Consider the following 20186-nt stretch of genomic DNA (forward strand, 5'->3'; position numbering starts at 1 on the left):
ATTTAAAAAACAATGTATGTTGCTATATACTGTACATAGCAACAACAACCCCAAAAGGTGTTCCCGGATTGAAAGGTATACTGTAGTTACATATAAGGGTTCCCGGTCAAAATGGGTTAATGGCCTACAGTTCAGCAACTGTAGGCCAGGTGCTGACAACGGCTTATGAGGTCTGTGCGTGATTATAGTTGACCAGGAGTATTCTATATATTGACTAAAGTACTGGAGTTGAATACTTGGTCCACCACTCTGTACGTGTGTGCATGCGTCTGTCTGTCTGTCTGTGCGTGCCTGCGTGCGACGCGCATGTGTGTGTCTTTACTTGAGGCCGGGGATGCTGTCTTTGCCCCCCTCCGGGGTGCCTCCTCCGGGGCTGCTGGGTTGCTGAGGTTGGGCGGAATGAGAGCCGGGCTCGGAGAAGCAAGGGTTGTTCTCTGTCTCCGACGGCGAGATGCCGTCCTCTGTCTCACACTGAAAACGCAGCTCCAGCGACTGGATGAGGGACACACAGGTACAAGTACAGCACCAGCATGACATAATGAGCAGTGGCGGACAGTAACAACAGACAACAAACACAAACAACAAAGTTCACTGTCGGGCAGAAAACCTCTCATCTCCATAGTCTAACTCAGTGGTTCTCAAACTTTTTCATGTCAAGGACCCCCAAATTGACACTTATTAGCCCGCGGACCCCCATTTGAAAAGATAACCCCAACTAGAAAAAGTGCTCCTCGGAGCACAGGTCTCCGCCAGGTCAGGTACGTTATTCTGGCCTCCTGGTGGCGCTATAATAGGCCAATGTGAAAAGGGTGCCATTTATTCTTAGGTTTTTCACGGCAATCAGACACTGCATTCATGATTTGAGGCATTTTGTTCCAAAAATGTGTTTTGCTAAATTAGACCTGCTGGTGGCGCTATAACAGGCCAATGTGAAAAGGGTGGCATTTCTTCCTCGGCCTAGTGGGAATGTGTGTGTGAAATTTCACGGAAATCGCAAGCTGCATGCATAGTTTGAGGCATTTTGTTCGAAACGGACCAATCCTGCAAACTTTGGAAGCCAACCATAGGCAATCAGGATGGAATATGGGAAATCGGACAGATCCGTGTTGATCACATGACTATAGAGTTACTGTGTACCGATTTGCATGATATTTGGATAAAATCTGTAGGAGTAATGTAAAAAAATGTGTTTTGCACAAATCGGCCTCCTGGTGGCGCTATAACAGGCCCATGTGAAAAAATTGGGGCAGAGGTTCTGAATTGGCATCCAGGGAGTGTGTGTGCAGAGTTTCGGAGCGAACGGGCCAACGGTGTCGGAGATTAGCTGGTAACACACAGACAGGACACACACACACACACACACACACACACACACACACACACACACACACACACACACACACACACACACACACACACACACACACACACGGACGGACGGAGGGTAAAACATACTCTCTCGCCATGCCTTCGGCCTGGCGGAGACAATAAGAGAAGGTTTATACGGCTTTCTAGCAGTGATTCTCAACCATTTTAATGTCAAGGACCCCCATTTAATGGCATTTATACCTCTGGGACCCGAATTTATATTATAAAATCAATGTTAATTTAACTCTGAGAGTGTACAAATGGAACCAAATGGACCCGTTAGGGTCCATTTGGTTCCATTTGTACACTCTCAGAGTTACAGAGCCATAACGGTCCATTTGGTTCCTATCCATCATTTAGCTGGGGACCCCCTGGAACCGCCTCAAGTACCCCTGGGGGTCCCCGTACCCCACTTTGAGAACCAATGGTTTAACTTTTGGTGTTTTTTCGCCTTAACTTGATCATACTATACAGTGTCACACACAAGTATCAAAAGTAGCAGATCTGCAAGCTTGAAACACGACGCAAAGCAAAAAGTGACTCTTTACATTTTGTTTTGGGGGGGGGGGGGGCTCAATCAAAGATCAATCAAAGCATTATTTAATTTGCTGCTTCAGTAGCTTTGATCACTGTTATTCAGATAGAAATGCACTTCAACATCTCTTCCAGTTTAATCAAGTGGGTCACTGTCACTCTCAGACTGTTAAAACACACACACACGCTCGCGCACGCACACACACACACTCACGCACGCATGCACACGCACGCAGCGTTTCATCATTAGAATATGAGCAGATCGAATGTTTCGGCGGCTCTAAATAATCATCCGTTTGAAGTCTGTGACAAAAAGGCACAGCGTTTGGATCCCATCTCCCAGACAGCATATAGTTTCCATCCTGTCGCCCGAGGAGAAGGTCAGTTGCTGTCTAATTGGTATATATCGTCTCTGTCGGGTGTCCAAAACTGTTACTTTACAGGGTTCAAATTCAAAAAACGCAAAAGTAGCAGATTTACAAGCTCAAAATGCATCGCTTCGCGGCGCGTTTTGAGCTTGCGGATCTGCTACTTTTGTTGCTTATGTGTGATGCTGTAGTACGATCAAGTAGGGCGTTCTACGAAAAAAAACACACAAAAAGTTACAATATGGAGATAAGGTTCCTGCCCGACAGCAACAGTATACTTAAAGGGATAGTTCACCCAAAAAAATACTTTTTTCCTATCGATTAGTCACCCCATGGAGACTTGAATTCATGGATATTTTTTTGTTTTTTGTCGCATTCCTAAGCCAATAACTTGATGACCAGTGGACTGGTAGGCAGACACAAAGGAGAGTCTTTCTACCTCCTACCGAACCGCTGCCGGTCAAATTATTGGCATAGGAATGCGACAAAAACAAAAAGATATTCATGAATAGTCCATGAAAGTCTCCATGGGGTGACTAATCGATAGGGAAAAAGTCATTTTGGGGGTGAACTATCCCTTTAAGTCTTAGAGCTGGTTCTACTCACTGCTATCTGCGTGTTGGCCTCGTATTTGCTGAAGCGGTAGAGGATGACATGGGCGGAGATGCCCACCACGCAGAAGATGCGGCTGTTGCGGCACCAGGACACCATCTGCACGGCGTAGGGGTCCTCCTCCACCAGGTCGGCCGAGCGGCCGTCGCCGCTGCCGCCGCCCGACTTGGGCTTCTCGAACGCCTTGGACGTCTTGAGCTTGTAGAGCATCTGTAGCGTGACTGAGAGAGAGGGAGAGAGAGGAGGGAGAGAGGGAGAGAGGGGGGGGGGGGCACGTTTTTCAGCAAGTTACGATGAAGTCATTCAGACTGTTACTGATATGACTATAATATAAGTCTGTATTTAGTCGGTTCTGAATGACTTCATCTTTCATTTCAATATCATTGTAACAATGTGTGCTGTATGAGTTACCAGGGAACTAACTATGAGTAGGAAATGATAAAGGATGTCTCACAAAGGAATCAAGTGCAATTTAAGACATGTTGAAGTTAATTTGGGACACATACAGAGGTATCACTTGGCTTAAAAGTGAGCAGGAGTCTTTTTGTGATGGTCCAGACTCCCGATCCAGCAGTCTGATCACATGGTGTGTCTTAAGATTTCTTTTAAATATGTCAACTGATTCGGTGACCCGCAGAGCCTCTGGCAGGCTGTTCCAGAGGCTAGGAACATAGTAGCAAAAGGCTGCTTCCCCATGCCTTTTTGAGCTAGTCTCTGGAACATCTAGGAGACCGGTGCCAGAGGACCTAAGGGTTCTGCTGGGAACATACCAGGAAATCAATGCAGAAAGGTAGGCCGGAGCACCTCCATGTAATGATTTAAAAACCAATAAAAGGATCTTAAAATCAATTCTAAAACTAACAGGCAGCCAGTGGAGGCTGCCTGTTAGTAAAAGGTTTAGTAAAAGGCTTCATTTTAATTTGTATTAGTTTTAGTGTTAGTTTTAGTTTTTTGATTTGTAGTCAGGGGCAAGATTCATCAAGGTCAGAAAAAAATTTGTAAAAATATCAGATCTATAAGCTCATTGTGAGCTTGTAGATTGGAGAGAGAGAGAGAGAGAGAGAGAGAGAGAGAGAGAGAGAGAGAGAGAGAGAGGAAAAGAAAAAGTGAACCTACTTGCAGAGGCGTCCCAAAACTTAATCGAGCCGTCAGCATGTCTGTACAGGCAGAAAGAATGCAAGGGAGGAGAGAGAGAGAGAGAGAGAGAGAGAGAGAGAGAGAGAGAGAGAGAGAGAGAGAGAGAGAGAGAGAGAGATGGTTTCATTTCCATGAAACTCAAGAAAATGAGAGATGAATGCTTTGCACTTTCTCTGTAGAATCTTTCACTTTCACTTCAACGATTTCCCACCTGCGTAATGGACATTAGACACTGTATTTTGAATCTTGTTTCTTTTTCTTTTGTAAAATAGTTTTTTTGAGTGTAAAATGCTATAATCAGTGGTGCTCAAACTTTTTCATGTCAAGGACCCCCAAAATTATATGTATTGGCCGTGGACCCCCATTCCAAAATATTTAGTTCCAGGGACCCCCAGAAGCAAAGATTTGAGTTACAAATGTTCGCTTTGAAAATATATATATTCAAATATTTGCAAACATTTTCAAGAAAAAAAAAGCAGATATACAAGCTCAGTGCCGTGCTATGAGCTGGATGGATGGATGGATGGACAGACAGACAGACTCACCCTGTAACGATGATCTCTGGGAATGTTTGGGAGCCTAGCGTCCACGTGCCACCACTCACCGGCCACTCCTGATAAAATAAATCAAAGGTTTTCTTTTTTATCACTGGAGCGCAACGTGCAAATGCTTTTCTTAACCACTAGAGTCCCAATTCTGGGCATGTCTTAACAGGCAAACATTGGATGAAAATAGCAGCACATCTACACGCAACGTGTACTGAGCTTATAAGATTGGCTGTTTTCAGTGAAGAGATTTTGGTGTAAAGCACACATTTCCGCATATCTAAAAAGTTGCATTTGGTTGCTTCTGCATCGCATCACGACGGGAAGACATAAAATTTCTCTTTTGGGTCCACGACCCAAAACGTTTGGGAACCACCGGGTTAGGCAGTGGCGTGCACAGACATTTTGAGGGGCAGGTGCTCAAGTAAATTATACTTTTTTTTGTTGACTTGGTCTGCTCTTTTTTCCCTCTACACCTATACCTCTTTGCCAAAAATAGCTGAGGCGTTGTGGGCTTGTAGATCTGCTATTTTTGGCTAAGGTTCTCCTCAGAAAACGGATGCTAGGTTTCGAGTGGTTATGGTAAAAAGAAAAATCATATCACATAAAGAATTGGCAGACCCCCTGTAGTAACTCTGAGGACCCCCTAGGGGTCCCAGACCCCCTGTTGAAGACCCCTGCTGTAAACTGAAAAAACAACAACTTTTTTTCCTCTTTTTTTCAAAAGGGCACTTCTGGTCAAGAGGGCAAAGGGCAGGTGCTCTAGCACCACCTAGAGTCTATCTGTGCACGTCCCTGGGGTTAGGGCATATTTTCTGTGAGGTTAGGGTTGGGTTTAGGCATACAACGCCCACCTGGGCGAAACACCTAAGAAATAGGGAGTCCCATCCGGGGAGAGCATGAGTTCCGGCAGGACTTCCAATCTTTGCTTCCTTACCTTTTGGCTGTAGCCCGTTTTCTTGTGTTTGGCTCCTATGGAGTAGAGGATGGGGATGATGTCTGGAGGACACTCGGCGAAGTAGGCTGTGCAGGTGACGGGAGACTCATGGATGTCCATGGGGTACGGGTTCTCAAAGATAGGAAAGCTACGAAGACAAAGACACACAGGGTAGTGGAAATTAACAAGTATTGTACCAAATTTAAGGTTACTTTCCTTCAGTATTTCCAGTTTTTGATGCTTTATACTTTTATTGTACTACAATTAAAGGCAATATAAAGGCAAAAATTGTACTACATTTATTTGAAAAGTTACTTTGTTTATTACAGAAACATAAATTAACCAAACAAGCCCTATTTTATACTTTGGCTATTAAAAAAAATGTCGATCTACAAGCTCACAATGTGTCGCATTAATCCAAGCTGGAACGCAATCGATTGATCGATCGTTCAATAAATGCCACGCAACCCACCCATCTGACCACCTAACACGGCAGCCTATACCGGCGGTTAAGTGGTCAGATGGGTGGGCCAGCGAACGCTTTCCAGATTTTCAAGTGGGCCCTGATCCATTTTTTTTTGGCTGAATTAGAAGACACACAATTATATTTAAAACATTTTTTTAAAGGTTTCATGACGTTCAGTTTTAGGAAAGGATAGGGGAGGGGCGAGGAGGAGAGTGGGCGGGATTAATCGGCTGTGACCTCACTGCCGAAGGGCCAAGCTCAGATTACTTTTCAGCCTAATTATTCAGAAAACCCCAGACCACAGAAAATCCACTGAATGTTCAACGTTCAGATTTTTTGGGTGTAATTGAGGTCATAAAACCCCCCAAAAAACATAAAAAATAAAAAAAAAAGTGAAAATGAATGTCATAGAACCTTTAATGTTAATAACCTTCCTGTTGTAAAGCCCTGTCCATCTGGTAATCCCTACAAATGATGATCATCATTTTGCAAATGCTCTTGTATCCCGATTTGCCAAAAATATGAAAGACAATATGAAGAAAATAGACTCTAGCAGACAGTACTCAGATGGGGCCAATTATCCATGCTGTACACTTCAGACTAACAGAATGGACCGATTAAGAGTTAATTAGGCCATTTAAAACAATCGCCTCATGGCATTTAGCCAGACAAGGTCAGGAGTAAATTAACCCATTAAGACCCGGAAAGCATCGCTCATTTTAGATTTTAACCACTTTAACCATAATCTTACTTACTTTCGCTATTCAAAAATATCAGATATCCAAGCTCATCTACATGCTTGTAGATCTGCAACTTTTTTGAAAAATCATGAAATCAAATCTTTTAATATATATATATTTTTTTAAAGCGAACATTTGTAACTCAAATCTTTGCTTCCGGGGATTCTACAAATGTATTCTAAATCCTGACAGTTTTCTGAAAAACGCATGTTGCTATATCAGTGGTTCTCAAACGTTTTCATGTCAAGGAACCCCAAAATGATATGTATTTGGCCGCCGACCCCTATCTCAAAATATTTAGTTCCAGGGACCCCCAGAAGCAAATATTGGAGTAAAAAATGTTAACTTATATGTATATATACAGTATATACAAAGATTTGCACAAATTCAGATAGCAGATCTACAAGCTCATAGCACGGCACAAGAAATCTACAATGACACAGATGCTTTCCCGGTCTTAATGGAGTAAGCCCAAATTAGTTATTAGTTATCAGGAAGTGCAAATACAGTATAGTGTATTGTATCTGCTGCACTTCTAACACATTCCCTGACCTTAGGTGTTAGTACACAGCCAAACTGTCATCGTGTCACCACGTTTTGTCACATCCCGTTAATGAGTGGTGGCATCTTGTTTGTTGTTGTTGTTGCTGTTTCGTGTCACTTTCTTCCTCATCATTAGATAAATAATATTGTCGCTGTCGGGTAAAAAGCAAGTATGTCCAAAACCTGTGTTCCAATGCAGTGGTGTAAACAAGCCAACACTGGGGGCCCGACGCAGGTTTGGTCACACCACGGGCCCTTTCGTGTGACACTGACTGCATTTACATGGACCCTAATATTTCACTTATTATTCAGAATGACAGCTCAATCAGAATATGAAGTGCCCTGCATGTAAACACCTCAATTGGAAGAGAATATTCTGATCCATGTCTGATCGTTGAGCGGCTCAGTTGGTTTATACCTTTTGATATTCAGACTAATGGCTCTGGTTGGTATATGACTTCTGTGCATCTTAGTGTCAAATTTGAATAATATACGGTATCACATGCTGTGGTGAACGATAGGAGAGATGTCCTTCACAGGATGTGTCACATAAGTCTGCAGCAGACAACAAACCATCCATAAACAATGTTGTTGCTGTCGGCCAGGAACCTTTCATCTCAACATAAAAATGATCAAATATGGAGATACAAGGTTTTCGGGCAATATGGAAATAACAGAGTCTATATCTTTAAACAGACCTGGCTGCTTTCTGGCTGTTGAATAAAGCCTAGCATGGCCCCTGATGGCGTGGCGGCAGCAATATGCTGTCACACCTGATCATGTCACAAGGTCATAACGCTGGGTCCCTTGTCCCTTTGGTGTCAGAACAACACCAGCAGCCAAGCAGCTGGAGGCTGCAGCATGGGGAGTACCAGCTGTGTGTGTGTGTGTGTGTGTGTGTGTGTGTGTGTGTGTGTGTGTGTGTGTGTGTGTGTGTGTGTGTGTGTGTGTGTGTGTGTGTGTGTGTGTGTGTGTGTTACTATAGTTGTGAGGACCAAATGTCCCCTTAACCTATTCAACGCATTTGTGTCATTTTATTTTTGGCTATTTTTGAAAAATCTTCAAAAAATTGTGCAAATCTGAAATATATACATTTTTAACTGAAATCTTTGCTTCTGGGGGTCCCTGGAACAAAATATTTTGAGATTGGGGGGGGGGTCTACGGACAAAGGACATAGGGTGGTCCTTGACATGAAAAAAGTTTGAGAACCACTGATATTATTTAAAAAAAAAAAACTGTTTTGAAACTGTTCATTTGGAGAACGTCACGATTAAAAAAACAAATATCAGATCTGCAAGCTCATAGCGCAGCATAGCCCAAAGTATAAAATAATGGTTATAGCTAAAAATCTAAAATGACAGTATTCTTTCCCATATGCTGCGATGCGTTGTGAGCATTTAGATCTGCTATTTTTCTGCACATTTTTAATGCTGTCCTAAAATCTTGATGACCTTACAAGTGTAGTAATACAAAGATGTGTATGTTCGTGTGTGTGTGTGTGTGTGTGTGTGTGTGTGTGTGTGTGTGTGTGTGTGTGTGTGTGTGTGTGTGTGTGTGTGTGTGTGTGTGTGTGTGTGTGTGTGTACTTGTGGGCGAAGCGTGCATAAGCCATACTTGCTCTGTGTCAGGTCCACCACAATGAAGTCTTTCTCCAAAAGGACCACCACTGCATAAGGATCCTGGACCTCTGTAAGACACAGCAAATCACAACTCTTATACATTCACATCAACGTTTTTTTAGCGGCGCTAGCCGCTCTATACCTTTAGGTATAGAGCGGATCCTGCACTATACCTGACTTTGTCCGTGTTCACCGTCAACGTTCTGATTGGTCAGACCCGTCAACGTTCTGATTGGTCAGACCCGTCAACAAAGTGATTGGTCAAGCTTCACGTGACACATGGCTATAAACACATTATAAACACATATCGATGACATAATGTATCAAAGGCGCCGCTACCTTCACACAGGGTGTGATTTTTTTTTATCACATGTGACACGCATCTGGTGTAATGTGTGCAGTAGGACACAGACGTTTTTCAACTTCTTTACAGCAGTGGTTCTGCATGATACAACGCCTTGTGAGCTTGTCGATTTGCTATTTTCAAAAAATCATAAAAGAATACAATAAATAGTTGCAGAAAAATACAAAAAGAAATCGTAAAAACTAGAAGAATTCGTGTAATAAAAATAAACATAATCAGATAAAAACTGAATCAAATTCATCCATAGAGTTCATCTCATGTGGTATTTGTAGTTGAAATATAGGGCATACATGGTTAACAACTTCCTTTTAGATACAACTTAAATTACACATCAAACAGAAATGGAAAAAATAAAAACTTCATCTGGCACTATGTCACTCTTTTGCTCGACATCAAAGGCAATGTTCATTTTTCCGTTCCCCTCGCATAATTGACTGGCAGGGCTGGCAAACAGCAGAATGGATTTGGCTTCCCTGCTGTGTTGTGTTTTGACCCAAATCAACACTGCTGAGTCACTCCAGACAGAAAGAGAGTCCTTACAGACCCGTGAGTCTCAACCTTTTTAATTTCAAGGACTCACAGTTTGATAGGCATTAGGCCAAAGACCCCCCAATTTCTATCTGTGGAAATCTCTGGGACCACCAAGCTACACTGTAAAATCTACTGTGTACATTTAACTCTGGGGAGTGTACAAATGGAACCCAATGGAGGGTCCTTGGCACAAAATCGTTTCAGATGGGGGTCCGTGGCCAAATAGATATGAATTTGGGGGTCCTTGACATGAACACGTTTGAGAACCACTGCAGTAAGCTGTCCCGGGGAGATGGGGCAAGGTCAAGGACACAATCCAGGTCAAAATTCCGTAAGGAGGACTTCATCCATTAACAACCTGTCTTCATATAACTGGTGCTCACTACATATTGTGTAACATATATCTGACAATAAATGCAGGGAATCTCTGTACATATGTACATATGTGATACACTTATCTCGAGAGGCAGTTTTACAGAACCGCCAGAAAAGGCTCTGGCCTGTGGCCCAAATGAGCCAATTGATTGCCATGGCAACCCCAGCCTAAGCTTGATTCGTCAAATTCCTGTTGAACTCCCCAAACCTGCCATTTGATTACTCAGTCGGTCTACCTTCCACAGTTAGCGTGCACTCTTCAGACATTCTCCAGACGTTTACCACTGCACAAAGACTTTCCAGAACCGCCGTTCCCCCCGATATGCTGTTATCAGTATATGACCATATATGGGCATGCCCATATATGGTCATATACTGATAACATCAGGGATCTCCATATGTGCATACAAGAGACAAGGACAGACAGATACAGAGATCTCCATATTTGGGCACAAAAGAGAGACAGACCAACAGACAGTTACAACGACGGGTACTCTGACAATGGACTGTTCCCTATTTGCATCGTTCCCAACTTGCATCACTCCTGAGTGGGCACCTGTCTAGTGTACATAAATGGAAGGGACTGACGGTGTGTGTGTGTGTGTGTGTGTGTGTGTGTGTGTGTGTGTGTGTGTGTGTGTGTGTGTGTGTGTGTGTGTGTGTGTGTGTGTGTGTGTGTGTGTGTGTGTCATAAGGCCCTCTTGCAGGTGTGAGACACAGAGACATTTAAGGTGTTGTCAAGGTGCTAATTAGCAGCCCTGCCTGGACTGTCACTACATGTCACCGTAATAAGGCACTGTGTGTGTGTGTGTGTGTGTGTGTGTGTGTGTGTGTGTGTGTGTGTGTGTGTGTGTGTGTGTGTGTGTGTGTGTGTGTGTGTGTGTGTGTGTGTGTGTGTGTGTGTGTGTGTGTGTGTGTGTGTGTTAGGGTGGTGTGGGGGGTGGCACATTCTGCTCACACTGAGACACGCACGCACACACACACACGAACGCACAATAAATAGACTAAGAATAGCAGAGAAAATCACCCCCTCAGCCCCATCTAAAAAGTGGCTTTAATTTTGTTGCTGTCGTGCAGAAGCCTTGAACTGTATTCTCCATATTTCAACTGTTTATGTTTTCTTTTGTGCAAATTTGTAGCCTACCATCTCGTACAACAATGTCATGCAAAAGTAGCAAATATAGCCGCTCTAGTGCCATTTGTAGCATTCTTGTGTAGACTCCATCCAGGGCCCTGTGAGGATCCATGTCTCAGCCCCATACAGCAGCACAGACTCCACTCCAAACAGCCGCCTCTTGAGGTCTTCTCCATTGTCTGATTTCCACACTCTCCTCATCCCATGTAGGGCATTCCAGGCAAGTGTCCCTCCAGACCTTCAGATCCTGTTCCATTGAAGCAGTCCAGACCCGAGATATTTGAAGTCCTCGACTCACCCCGAGCACCGACCCATCGGCAGTGGCAATGGTTTTGTCCTCCATGTTAACTGCCAATACTTTTGTTTTCTTGGCATTGAGCTAGAGGCCAATCTTCCTGCACTCCATTTCCACTGCCAGTAGTTCTGTTCCTTTCCCGGGTTTTATAAGTATTTAGCCAATGAAAAGTATGATAATGAAAAGTATGAACAGGTTTAGCTTGTGACTAAATAATAACTTCATTTTCCATGTCCTGAAAAGTAACGGTTTTGGACACCTGACAGCAACAATAATAGGAATAGATGTGTGTCCTTGCTCAGTGTTGCCAGATTTTGCAAGAGAAACAAGCCCAAAAGAAGCGACTAGGCAAGGTTTTACCACTTTCAGCTATTTTCAAAAGAAAGAAAAAAGTGAAACATTTTATCAACACAAATCTTGTATGGGGGATCCTGGCACAAAATATTTTCAGATGGGGGTCCACGGACAAACACATTCATTTGGGGGTCCTTGGCATAACATTTTTTGAGAGCCACCGTTTTAAACACCATTAGAAACAAGACCAAAAACCGCAACCACCAATATTTCCAAACGACTTTACAGAAGAACAAGCCCAAAGTCGCTTATAATAAGCAAACATGGCATGTCCTTGCTGTGTAGTAAAATCTGAATAATGCCAGCACTGAATGTCCTTCAGGTACTTTTTATTTTGGAATGTCGGCAACAACAACAACAATGCATGCCTCAGTGCAATCTGATCACACGGAGGAATGCATTGTGTTGAAACACGTTTGTTGTTGTTGTCCGTAGTATCAAAACAAAAAGGACCTGAAGGACATTCTGTGAGTGCTGGCATCATTTAACTTTTTGCAGTACAAGTAACTAATTGTTTACTCAAGTTCTGATTGAATCAGTGGGTAAGAAAACAAAGCAAACTAGAAAAAGTGCTCCTCGGAGCACAGGTCTCCGCCAGGTCAGGTACGTTATTCTGGCCTCCTGGTGGCGCTATAATAGGCCAATGTGAAAAGGGTGTCATTTATTCTTAGGTCTTTCACGGCAATCAGACACAGCATTCATGATTTGAGGCATTTTGTTGCAAAAATGTGTTTTGCCAAATTAGACCTGCTGGTGGCGCTATAACAGGCCAATGTGAAAAGGGTGTCATTTCTTCTTCGGCCTAGTGGGAATGTGCGTGTGAAATTTCACAGAAATTGCAATCTGCGTTCATGATTTGAGGCAGTTTGTTCAAAACAGACCAATCCTGCAAACTTTGGATGGCAACCTTAACCAATGAGGATGGAATATGGGAAATCGGACAGATCAGGGTTGATCACATGACTATAGAGATACTGTGTATCGATTTGCATGACGTTTGGTTAAAAACTGTAGGAGTAATGTGAAAAAATGGGTTTTGCACAAATCGGCCTCCTGGTGGCGCTATAACAGGCCCATGTGAAAAATTTGAGGCAGAGGTTCTGAATTGGCATCCAGGGAGTGTGTGTGCACAGTTTCGCAGCGACCGGGCCAACGGTGCCGGAGATTTGGTGGTAACACACGGACAGGACGGACGGACACACACATGGACGGACGGACACACACACGGACGGAGGGTAAAACATACTCTCTCGCCATGCCTTCGGCCTGGCGGAGACAATAATCTATTTCCTTCGCCGTCTGAGATCGTTTGGTGCTAGTAGACAGATTCCTCTTTCGTTTTTCACTTCTGTTATTATGAGTGTTCTTCAGTACTGTAAGTACCACCTGGTATGGATGTCTGTCTGTAGCCTTAAAGTCACAACTGCTGCAACAACTGAACATCTCACCACTCAAACAGAGAGCGTCTCCTTCCCAAACCCCAATGGTTCTATTTAGCCCCCCGCCCACAGGAGTGGCCCAATTCACTCACAACTTGCTACAAAAATCGCTCATGAAAAACTATATAACCTCCTACATTCCATTTTCCACCTTCACATCTGTCTCCTTCTCTAATAATCATAAAGTGCTATATATTTCATCTCGCACTTTACTTCCGGATGGTTCGTTTTGCACCTTCTTTGCCACATCCGTCACGGGACAGAAACAAGCCCTGCCGTGCTCTATGGAAAACAGCCCAAAAGCGCGCCCAAATGAGCCCAAAATCGCTTACACACAAAGCAAACCTGGCACCCCATTTCAACGTCACAGCAACATGCAGCTAATCAGCGTCGACGGCAACGCAGCCTACGCCAATCATGTGTGAGAGATCTACAAGCTATGGGGCAGAGACGCCGTGTGCCATGCACCGTATCTTAGCAACAACGAAAGCGCTCACTCTCATTGGTCGTGTCACGCTAAGAGCAGTTCCCAGACAATGGCATCTCAGAGAGCTTGCTGTAGTGTTTATATATCTATGGCTGTAGCCATCAGAGTCAGTCGCAGCGACGACAGACAGGGCGCTGTGATAGTTGGCATGTAGCTAACGCTAACGTGGTTGTCATGCCTGCAGCGGCTGTGCAATCACTTTGTCAACAATGCACGTTCGTGCGGTAACTGTTATTATTGCTGCTCCGTTAGTCCATTGTAGATGGAAATAATCATATTTGAACTGGGGACCCCCCCAATTTTGTTTGACTCCGTTCCACAAGTCAATATTGTGAAAATAGCAGATCTACAAGCTCACAACGCCTCACGTTGAGAGGCGTTGTAAGCTTGTAGATCGGCTACTTTCAACATGTTGGCCTCTTTCTTCAATTATTTGACAATGTGGCCAATGTTTTATAGTATAGTTTGTTGACTACTTTTGTGCAGTAATGGTCTTTTCCTTTACTTTAGCTTTTTTATTGTCTCCGCCAGGCCGAAAGGGATGGCGCGAGAGTATGTTTTACCCCCTGTCCGTCCGACGGTCTGTGGATAGCTAATCTCCCGCATCGTTGGCTTGATCGCAGCGCAACTGTGCACACACACTCCCTGGATGCCAATTCAGAACCTCTGCCCCATTTCTTTCACATGGCCCTGTTATAGTGCCACCAGGAGGCCACTTTTTGCAAAACACATTTTCTCACAGTACTGCAACATATTTTGTCCTAACATCACGCAAATCGATACACAGTATCTCTATAGTCATTAAAAAAAACACGGTCTTTCAGATTGTTCATTTTCCATCCTGATTGACTAAAAGTGGCTTCCAAAGTTTCCAGGACTGCTCCGTTTTGACCAAAATGCCCCAAATTATGAACACAGCATGCACTTTCCGTGCAACTTTGCACCCACATTCCCACTATGCCGAGCAAGAAATTCCACTTGAGATTTTTCTAATCAGCCTCATGGTGGCGCTATAACAGTCCGATTTGTGTTTTTACCTATACCTGCACCAATCTGTGTAACACTTTGTATGTGCACTCTCTAGAGGTCAAGGAAAAACCTTTCCCCTGCATTTCTCACATCTACCTTTTATTGCTCCACCAGGAGGCCGCCTTATGTACAACATATTTCTTTACATTACTCCTTCCGATTTTATCTACGCAAATCGGTACACATGATCTCTATAGTCATGTGATCAAGACGGATCTGTTTAATCTTTCATATTCCATCCCCATTGGCTAAGATTCACATCTAACGTTTGCACAAAATGCCGCAAATCATGAATGCAGCGTCCAATTGTGGTCAACTTTGCACGCACATACACACTATGTTGAGGAACAAGTGCTACCATTTTAACATTGGCCTGTGGGGGGTCCCCACCGACTCTACCTGGCCCTTAGGTGGGCCCCACCTAGGCAATTCTATGTGGGGCCGAGGTGGGTCTTAACTGCGATGCCCATGCGGGCTATAAGTCGCTTCTACCTGGCCCTTAGGTGGGCCCCAACTAGCCACGTTTATGTGGGACCAAGGCGGGTCCTAACTGGGTTTGCCCATGCAGGCTTTAACTGGGTTCTACCTGGGCCCTAGGTGTACCCTAACCAACCAGAGTGCAGTGCCCATCGCTCCAAATGTTGTGACGTCAGGGCTCTCAATACTGCACATTGGTGGAGGAGGAGGGCCCGCAGGCCGCCCGCACACATCGCTGAACCAATGGTAGCCCACGGATGTTTCCTCTGGAGATTTAAAATCTGCCCCTCTATGCCACATATCATCCGCGCTACAGGGTCTTCACTGACCGAGCCACGGCCCCACTGGCCCTCATGACGCTATGCCACTTATACACGCTGCCAAGTGGCCGCGGGCGCTACGTGGGCGTGGCGGCGGGCTAGACGCGAGGCCCTGCGTAGCAGGGCCGAGCTTCTAGTTTGTTCAAAGATTGTTGGACAACCACTCCACAGGCTCTACACATCTACGTATAATAACAGTATACTAAAGTTGGCAAGGAATATCACTTCAAACACTAGCCATGTTTTGTATGGAGAATATAGGTTGCTGGCTTCAAGAAGGAGATACAGTGTTCCAGCATACAATAAGGTCAGACTGAAGAGGTCCTTTGTCCATCAAACGACTTTGAGGCTTAATCAGGAGTTTAGGCCAGGGGTAGGCTGAGCTTTTACTCTTGACTGACTTGTTCTGGCTTTCTTTCTAGTGTCCTTCCCTCGCAGTGCAGTGTCAGGGGGGAGTGTACTCACCATTGCAGTAGGGGGTCTAGTCTCCTTGCTGTGCAGTGTTGGAGGGGGGGGGGGTACTCACCATTGCAGTAGGGGGTCTCACAGAGAACCATGAACTCCACTATGGGGTGGTCCATCTCCAGCACGGTGATGGCCTTGCCGTGCATGATGGTCAGAGTGGGCCGCCGCCCAGCCTTGTCGTACGATAGACCCCCGGAGAAGATGATGAATGGCTCGCTACTGCGGAGGCACAAGCACATGCAACACTGTCAACTGCACTGAGTGAGTGAGTGAGTGAGTGAGTGAGTGAGTGAGTGAGTGAGTGAGTGAGTCAGTGAGCGAGCGAGTGTGTGCGTGTGTGTGCGTGTGTGTGTGTAGCAGTAGTGGCTCAGAGCCTCTGCCTGATGACCAAAAGCATAATATCTCCCCCAAGGGGGAATTCACCTTTAGCCTAGTGGGTAAGGTAATGGTTGGGAGACCCAGGTTCGAATCCCGGGCGTTACACGTGCGTGTGTGTGTGTGTGCAACTTTTTTTCCCCCTGCATGTACTGTACAGTATGTCATTCAACCCACAGTACAGTCTCGGCTGCCTTGCCCAGGAGAAATCAAATACATGTAGGCTTGGGCGGGGAATCGATCGCCTTGTAAATAAATTTGTTTTGTAAAGTAGTACAACAACAACAACACAAATCTATAAATAAATACGTACATCTAAGCGCTAGCACTGGCTAGAGCTGTCGGGCAGAAACCTCTTATCTCCATATTTTCACTTTTAATGTTTTTTTCCCCCCATAAATGAATGTCCTACTTTGTTGCACAAGAGTGTCACGCAAAAGTATAGTGAAAATAGCCTCAGAAGTATTTTTTAATTGAAAGTGAAAGTGATCAAGTGTGTCTGCGGGTTTCTATAAATATTGAATATCGGAACAATGAAAAGAATTAACAAGAGCTTGACTAAATAATAACCACATTGGATCTATAAAAGAAAATCTTGAAAATCAACAGGTTTGGACATACAAGGTTTCCCCCCTGACAGCGATAACATGACAAGTAGGGGTCAGGATGATCTCAATGTATGAAAACATGTCATGATTAATCCTGATCATTGAGTAGGAGCAGCTTACCTGTTCCTGGAGGTCTTGTACTCCACTTTGAGGATGGGTTTACACGACTCCTTCCTTGCATCCTTCTGGATCTTGCCTGAGTTACAAGAGAGGACATGGACGACAATGGGCATTAAATAAATTCGACAGTTTTCTGTCCGTGTCCAATACAGTTTGCTAAAGTGCATGTTAATTCTTTAGCACCACTGTGTGTGTGTTTGGTAGACAGAACTAGCTCTGTATCAGTGTTTATCAACTTAGTATTACAAAATAACTGTAGATAATTAGTGACTGTTTGGCATTGTTGTAATGACCACTCTCTTTAATGTCCTTATAACTGCTGGCACGATTGCTTAAAACTATATGGGCTCTCACAGTTATACAGTTATTCAGCTAATTTAAAAGCTAAACCAATGGCTACTACAACGGCATCCATAATAATGAACACCTACATATTGTATGGCTATAGTGTAATAACTAACTAAACTGAAAGCAGTTGGGTGCCTGTGGGTTTTATATATATTGAACCAAAGAAAGTATAATAAGAGCTTGTGACTAAATAATAAATACATTGGAACCACTTGAACACACTTTTTACAACTTGGACATATGAGGTTTCCAACCGTCAGCGACAAAATGGAAAAACTCAGTCTCACCACTTTGATGAAATATCAGGGATCCCCATTTGTCCTGTAATAATTAATAATCAATTAAATGTCTGCTCTGGCATCGACCAGTTAGACAGAATTCCCAGAATCCATTAAATCCTAGATGAAGAAAAAGAAGAAATAAGAAAAACTAGAAAATCATAAAAAAAAAACTGCCGCCCATCCTCAGCAGTATTAATTTATATTTGTTACAATCAGTAAATTAGTTTAAATTTACAATACTGTATAAGCCATTTGTTTGCATATCGGAGAGATTAGCCCAGGGCCCTAGGAATCTACATACATACGTACAGATAACATTGAATATCTGTACTTTACTTGAATGTTTGTATTTTTTGATGCTTAAGCCCCACTTCAAATATAGTGAATAGCAGATCTACAAGCTCATAACGCGTCACATCATGACACTTTGTTTGCTTGTAGATCCTCCATTTTCACTATGGTTGTTTTTTTTCTGGATAAATCTGTAAAATGTCCAAATTTCAAATCTTTAATGTAGGTCCCTGGTACAAAATATTTTGAGATGGAGGTCCGTGGCCAAATACATATTAATTTAGTGGTCCACTGGGATAAGGCTATATCATTGCAAATTACCAACCATCTGGCTGACAGATTCTGTTTCAGCACCATTAGTAGTGGACAGCTCCAGTGAATGCAAATCAAGGTTCTATTTCAGCACCATCAGCAGTGGACAGCTCCAGTGAATACAAGTCCAAATTGGTTCTATTTCAGCACCTTCAGCAATGGACAGCTCCAGTGAGGGAATACAAGTCTAGATTGTACTTCAGCACCAATGTTTATGGACAGCTCCAACATATGGAAACAAGTCCCCAGGAGTTGTTTTTGTTTTATCCTTTAGTCTTAATGTCTTACTGTACCATGTGCTGTTTACATTTCTGACGAACAAAGTATTCAATCAATCAATCAAAAAGTAGAGCAGAGTTGCGCCAAACTACTATCTCATCACTACGGCATATACTGCAGGGGTTAGCGGTCATAAACTCCACGTTGAATGGGTTTACAGTAGTTTGTCTAGGGCAGGACATGCAAAGTAATCTTTTAACACATTTTAATCCCATGTGGTATGGCCCCCACGTATTTACCTGCTTCTATCCTTGTGAAAATTTCAGCGAAATACATTTTTACTGTTTTTCAAATAACTAATATTACTTCTATTCCAGATAGGAGTGTAACATATCAGAGGTTGTTGCAGAATGTTATCACACAATGTTATCTTATTATCTGTCTCTCTTCCTGTCTGTTTTTCGCTTTTCTTTGCTGTCCTTCTTTACCTTCTGCCACTCTGTGTTCTCTGCACTCTCTCTCCCCCTGAAGCCCAATTTATACCTCGTCATACGACGGTGTGGCGCGCCGAGAAGAGTAGACCTACAAGCTCATAACGCAGTGCCTCGTTGTGAGCTTGCACGTCGGCTATATTCAGCACACCACACCATCGCATGATGGGGCATGAATTAGGCATTACCCTTTCTTTCTCCCTCCCACTGTGACTGAAATTGCAAATTCGTTACACCCACCCAACCACCCACACACACACCTGCACGCACGCAAGCGTGCTAACCACATGCACCTTGTGAGTGGCGAGGAGTTGTATCCACCACTGAGTTCAACCAATGGGTGCCAGTGAAAAACGCATTGCACCTTGTGGTCTGGAATGTTGGACCCTATGAGGAACACCAAGGTGATGATCCAGTATGGTTTATGGACGGTGTCTCCTGCAGCTACATGTCAATTCTCTCCACGTTCGCCTGTCTGAATGCTTGTTGTACGGTAATTAGGAAAAGGCTCAGGTAGGGGTTAACCACTTAAACCCCACTCCTCTTAATACAACGGACCAGAGTTACAACTGTACTTGGACCGATTATTTTCATCTACACCAAATCTCTTCACCCAAAAATTGTCGATCTACAAGCTCACAAAGCTTGTAGAGCTGTGAGATTGTCACTTGCTATTTTCGGCGAATGTTCCCGCCAGAATAGGCATGCCGGTTTCTAGTGCCTGAGTTTAGGATTAAGCAGAAGTTATGTGTAGGGGTTAGGGTTGGAGTTATGCCTGATGCCTGACTTAGTTGTGCACCAACAGTAGCCAATCTACAAGCTTTATGGTGACGAGTTGTGAGCTGTGAGATTGTAGAGCTCTGAGCTTGTAGATCTGCCATTTTTGGCCTCAGGGTTAGGGGTAAAAATGGCATGGCATGGTGTGTGTGTGTGTGTGTGTGTGTGTGTGTGTGTGTGTGTGTGTGTGTGTGTGTGTGTGTGTGTGTGTGTGTGTGTGTGC

General features: G+C 43.8%; 1 protein-coding gene across 1 annotated transcript in view; it reads right to left on the minus strand.

The window, feature by feature from the left end:
• The window catches only part of stxbp5l (syntaxin binding protein 5L), a gene marked incomplete at its 5' end in the record, with an annotated part of 257766 nt that overhangs the window by 57089 nt on the left and 180491 nt on the right, over window positions 1-20186 (minus strand). Inside the window, 8 exons of the mRNA XM_084085444.1 lie at window positions 323-492; window positions 2877-3103; window positions 3999-4039; window positions 4565-4632; window positions 5502-5649; window positions 8866-8938; window positions 16203-16360; window positions 17245-17320. Of these exons, the coding sequence (XP_083941570.1) occupies window positions 323-492; window positions 2877-3103; window positions 3999-4039; window positions 4565-4632; window positions 5502-5649; window positions 8866-8938; window positions 16203-16360; window positions 17245-17320 (961 nt within the window). The remainder of the gene's footprint in view (window positions 1-322; window positions 493-2876; window positions 3104-3998; window positions 4040-4564; window positions 4633-5501; window positions 5650-8865; window positions 8939-16202; window positions 16361-17244; window positions 17321-20186) is intronic.

Source organism: Gymnoscopelus microlampas (genome assembly GCF_963454915.1).
Source record: "Gymnoscopelus microlampas genome assembly, chromosome: 17".
Lineage (NCBI taxonomy): Eukaryota > Metazoa > Chordata > Actinopteri > Myctophiformes > Myctophidae > Gymnoscopelus > Gymnoscopelus microlampas.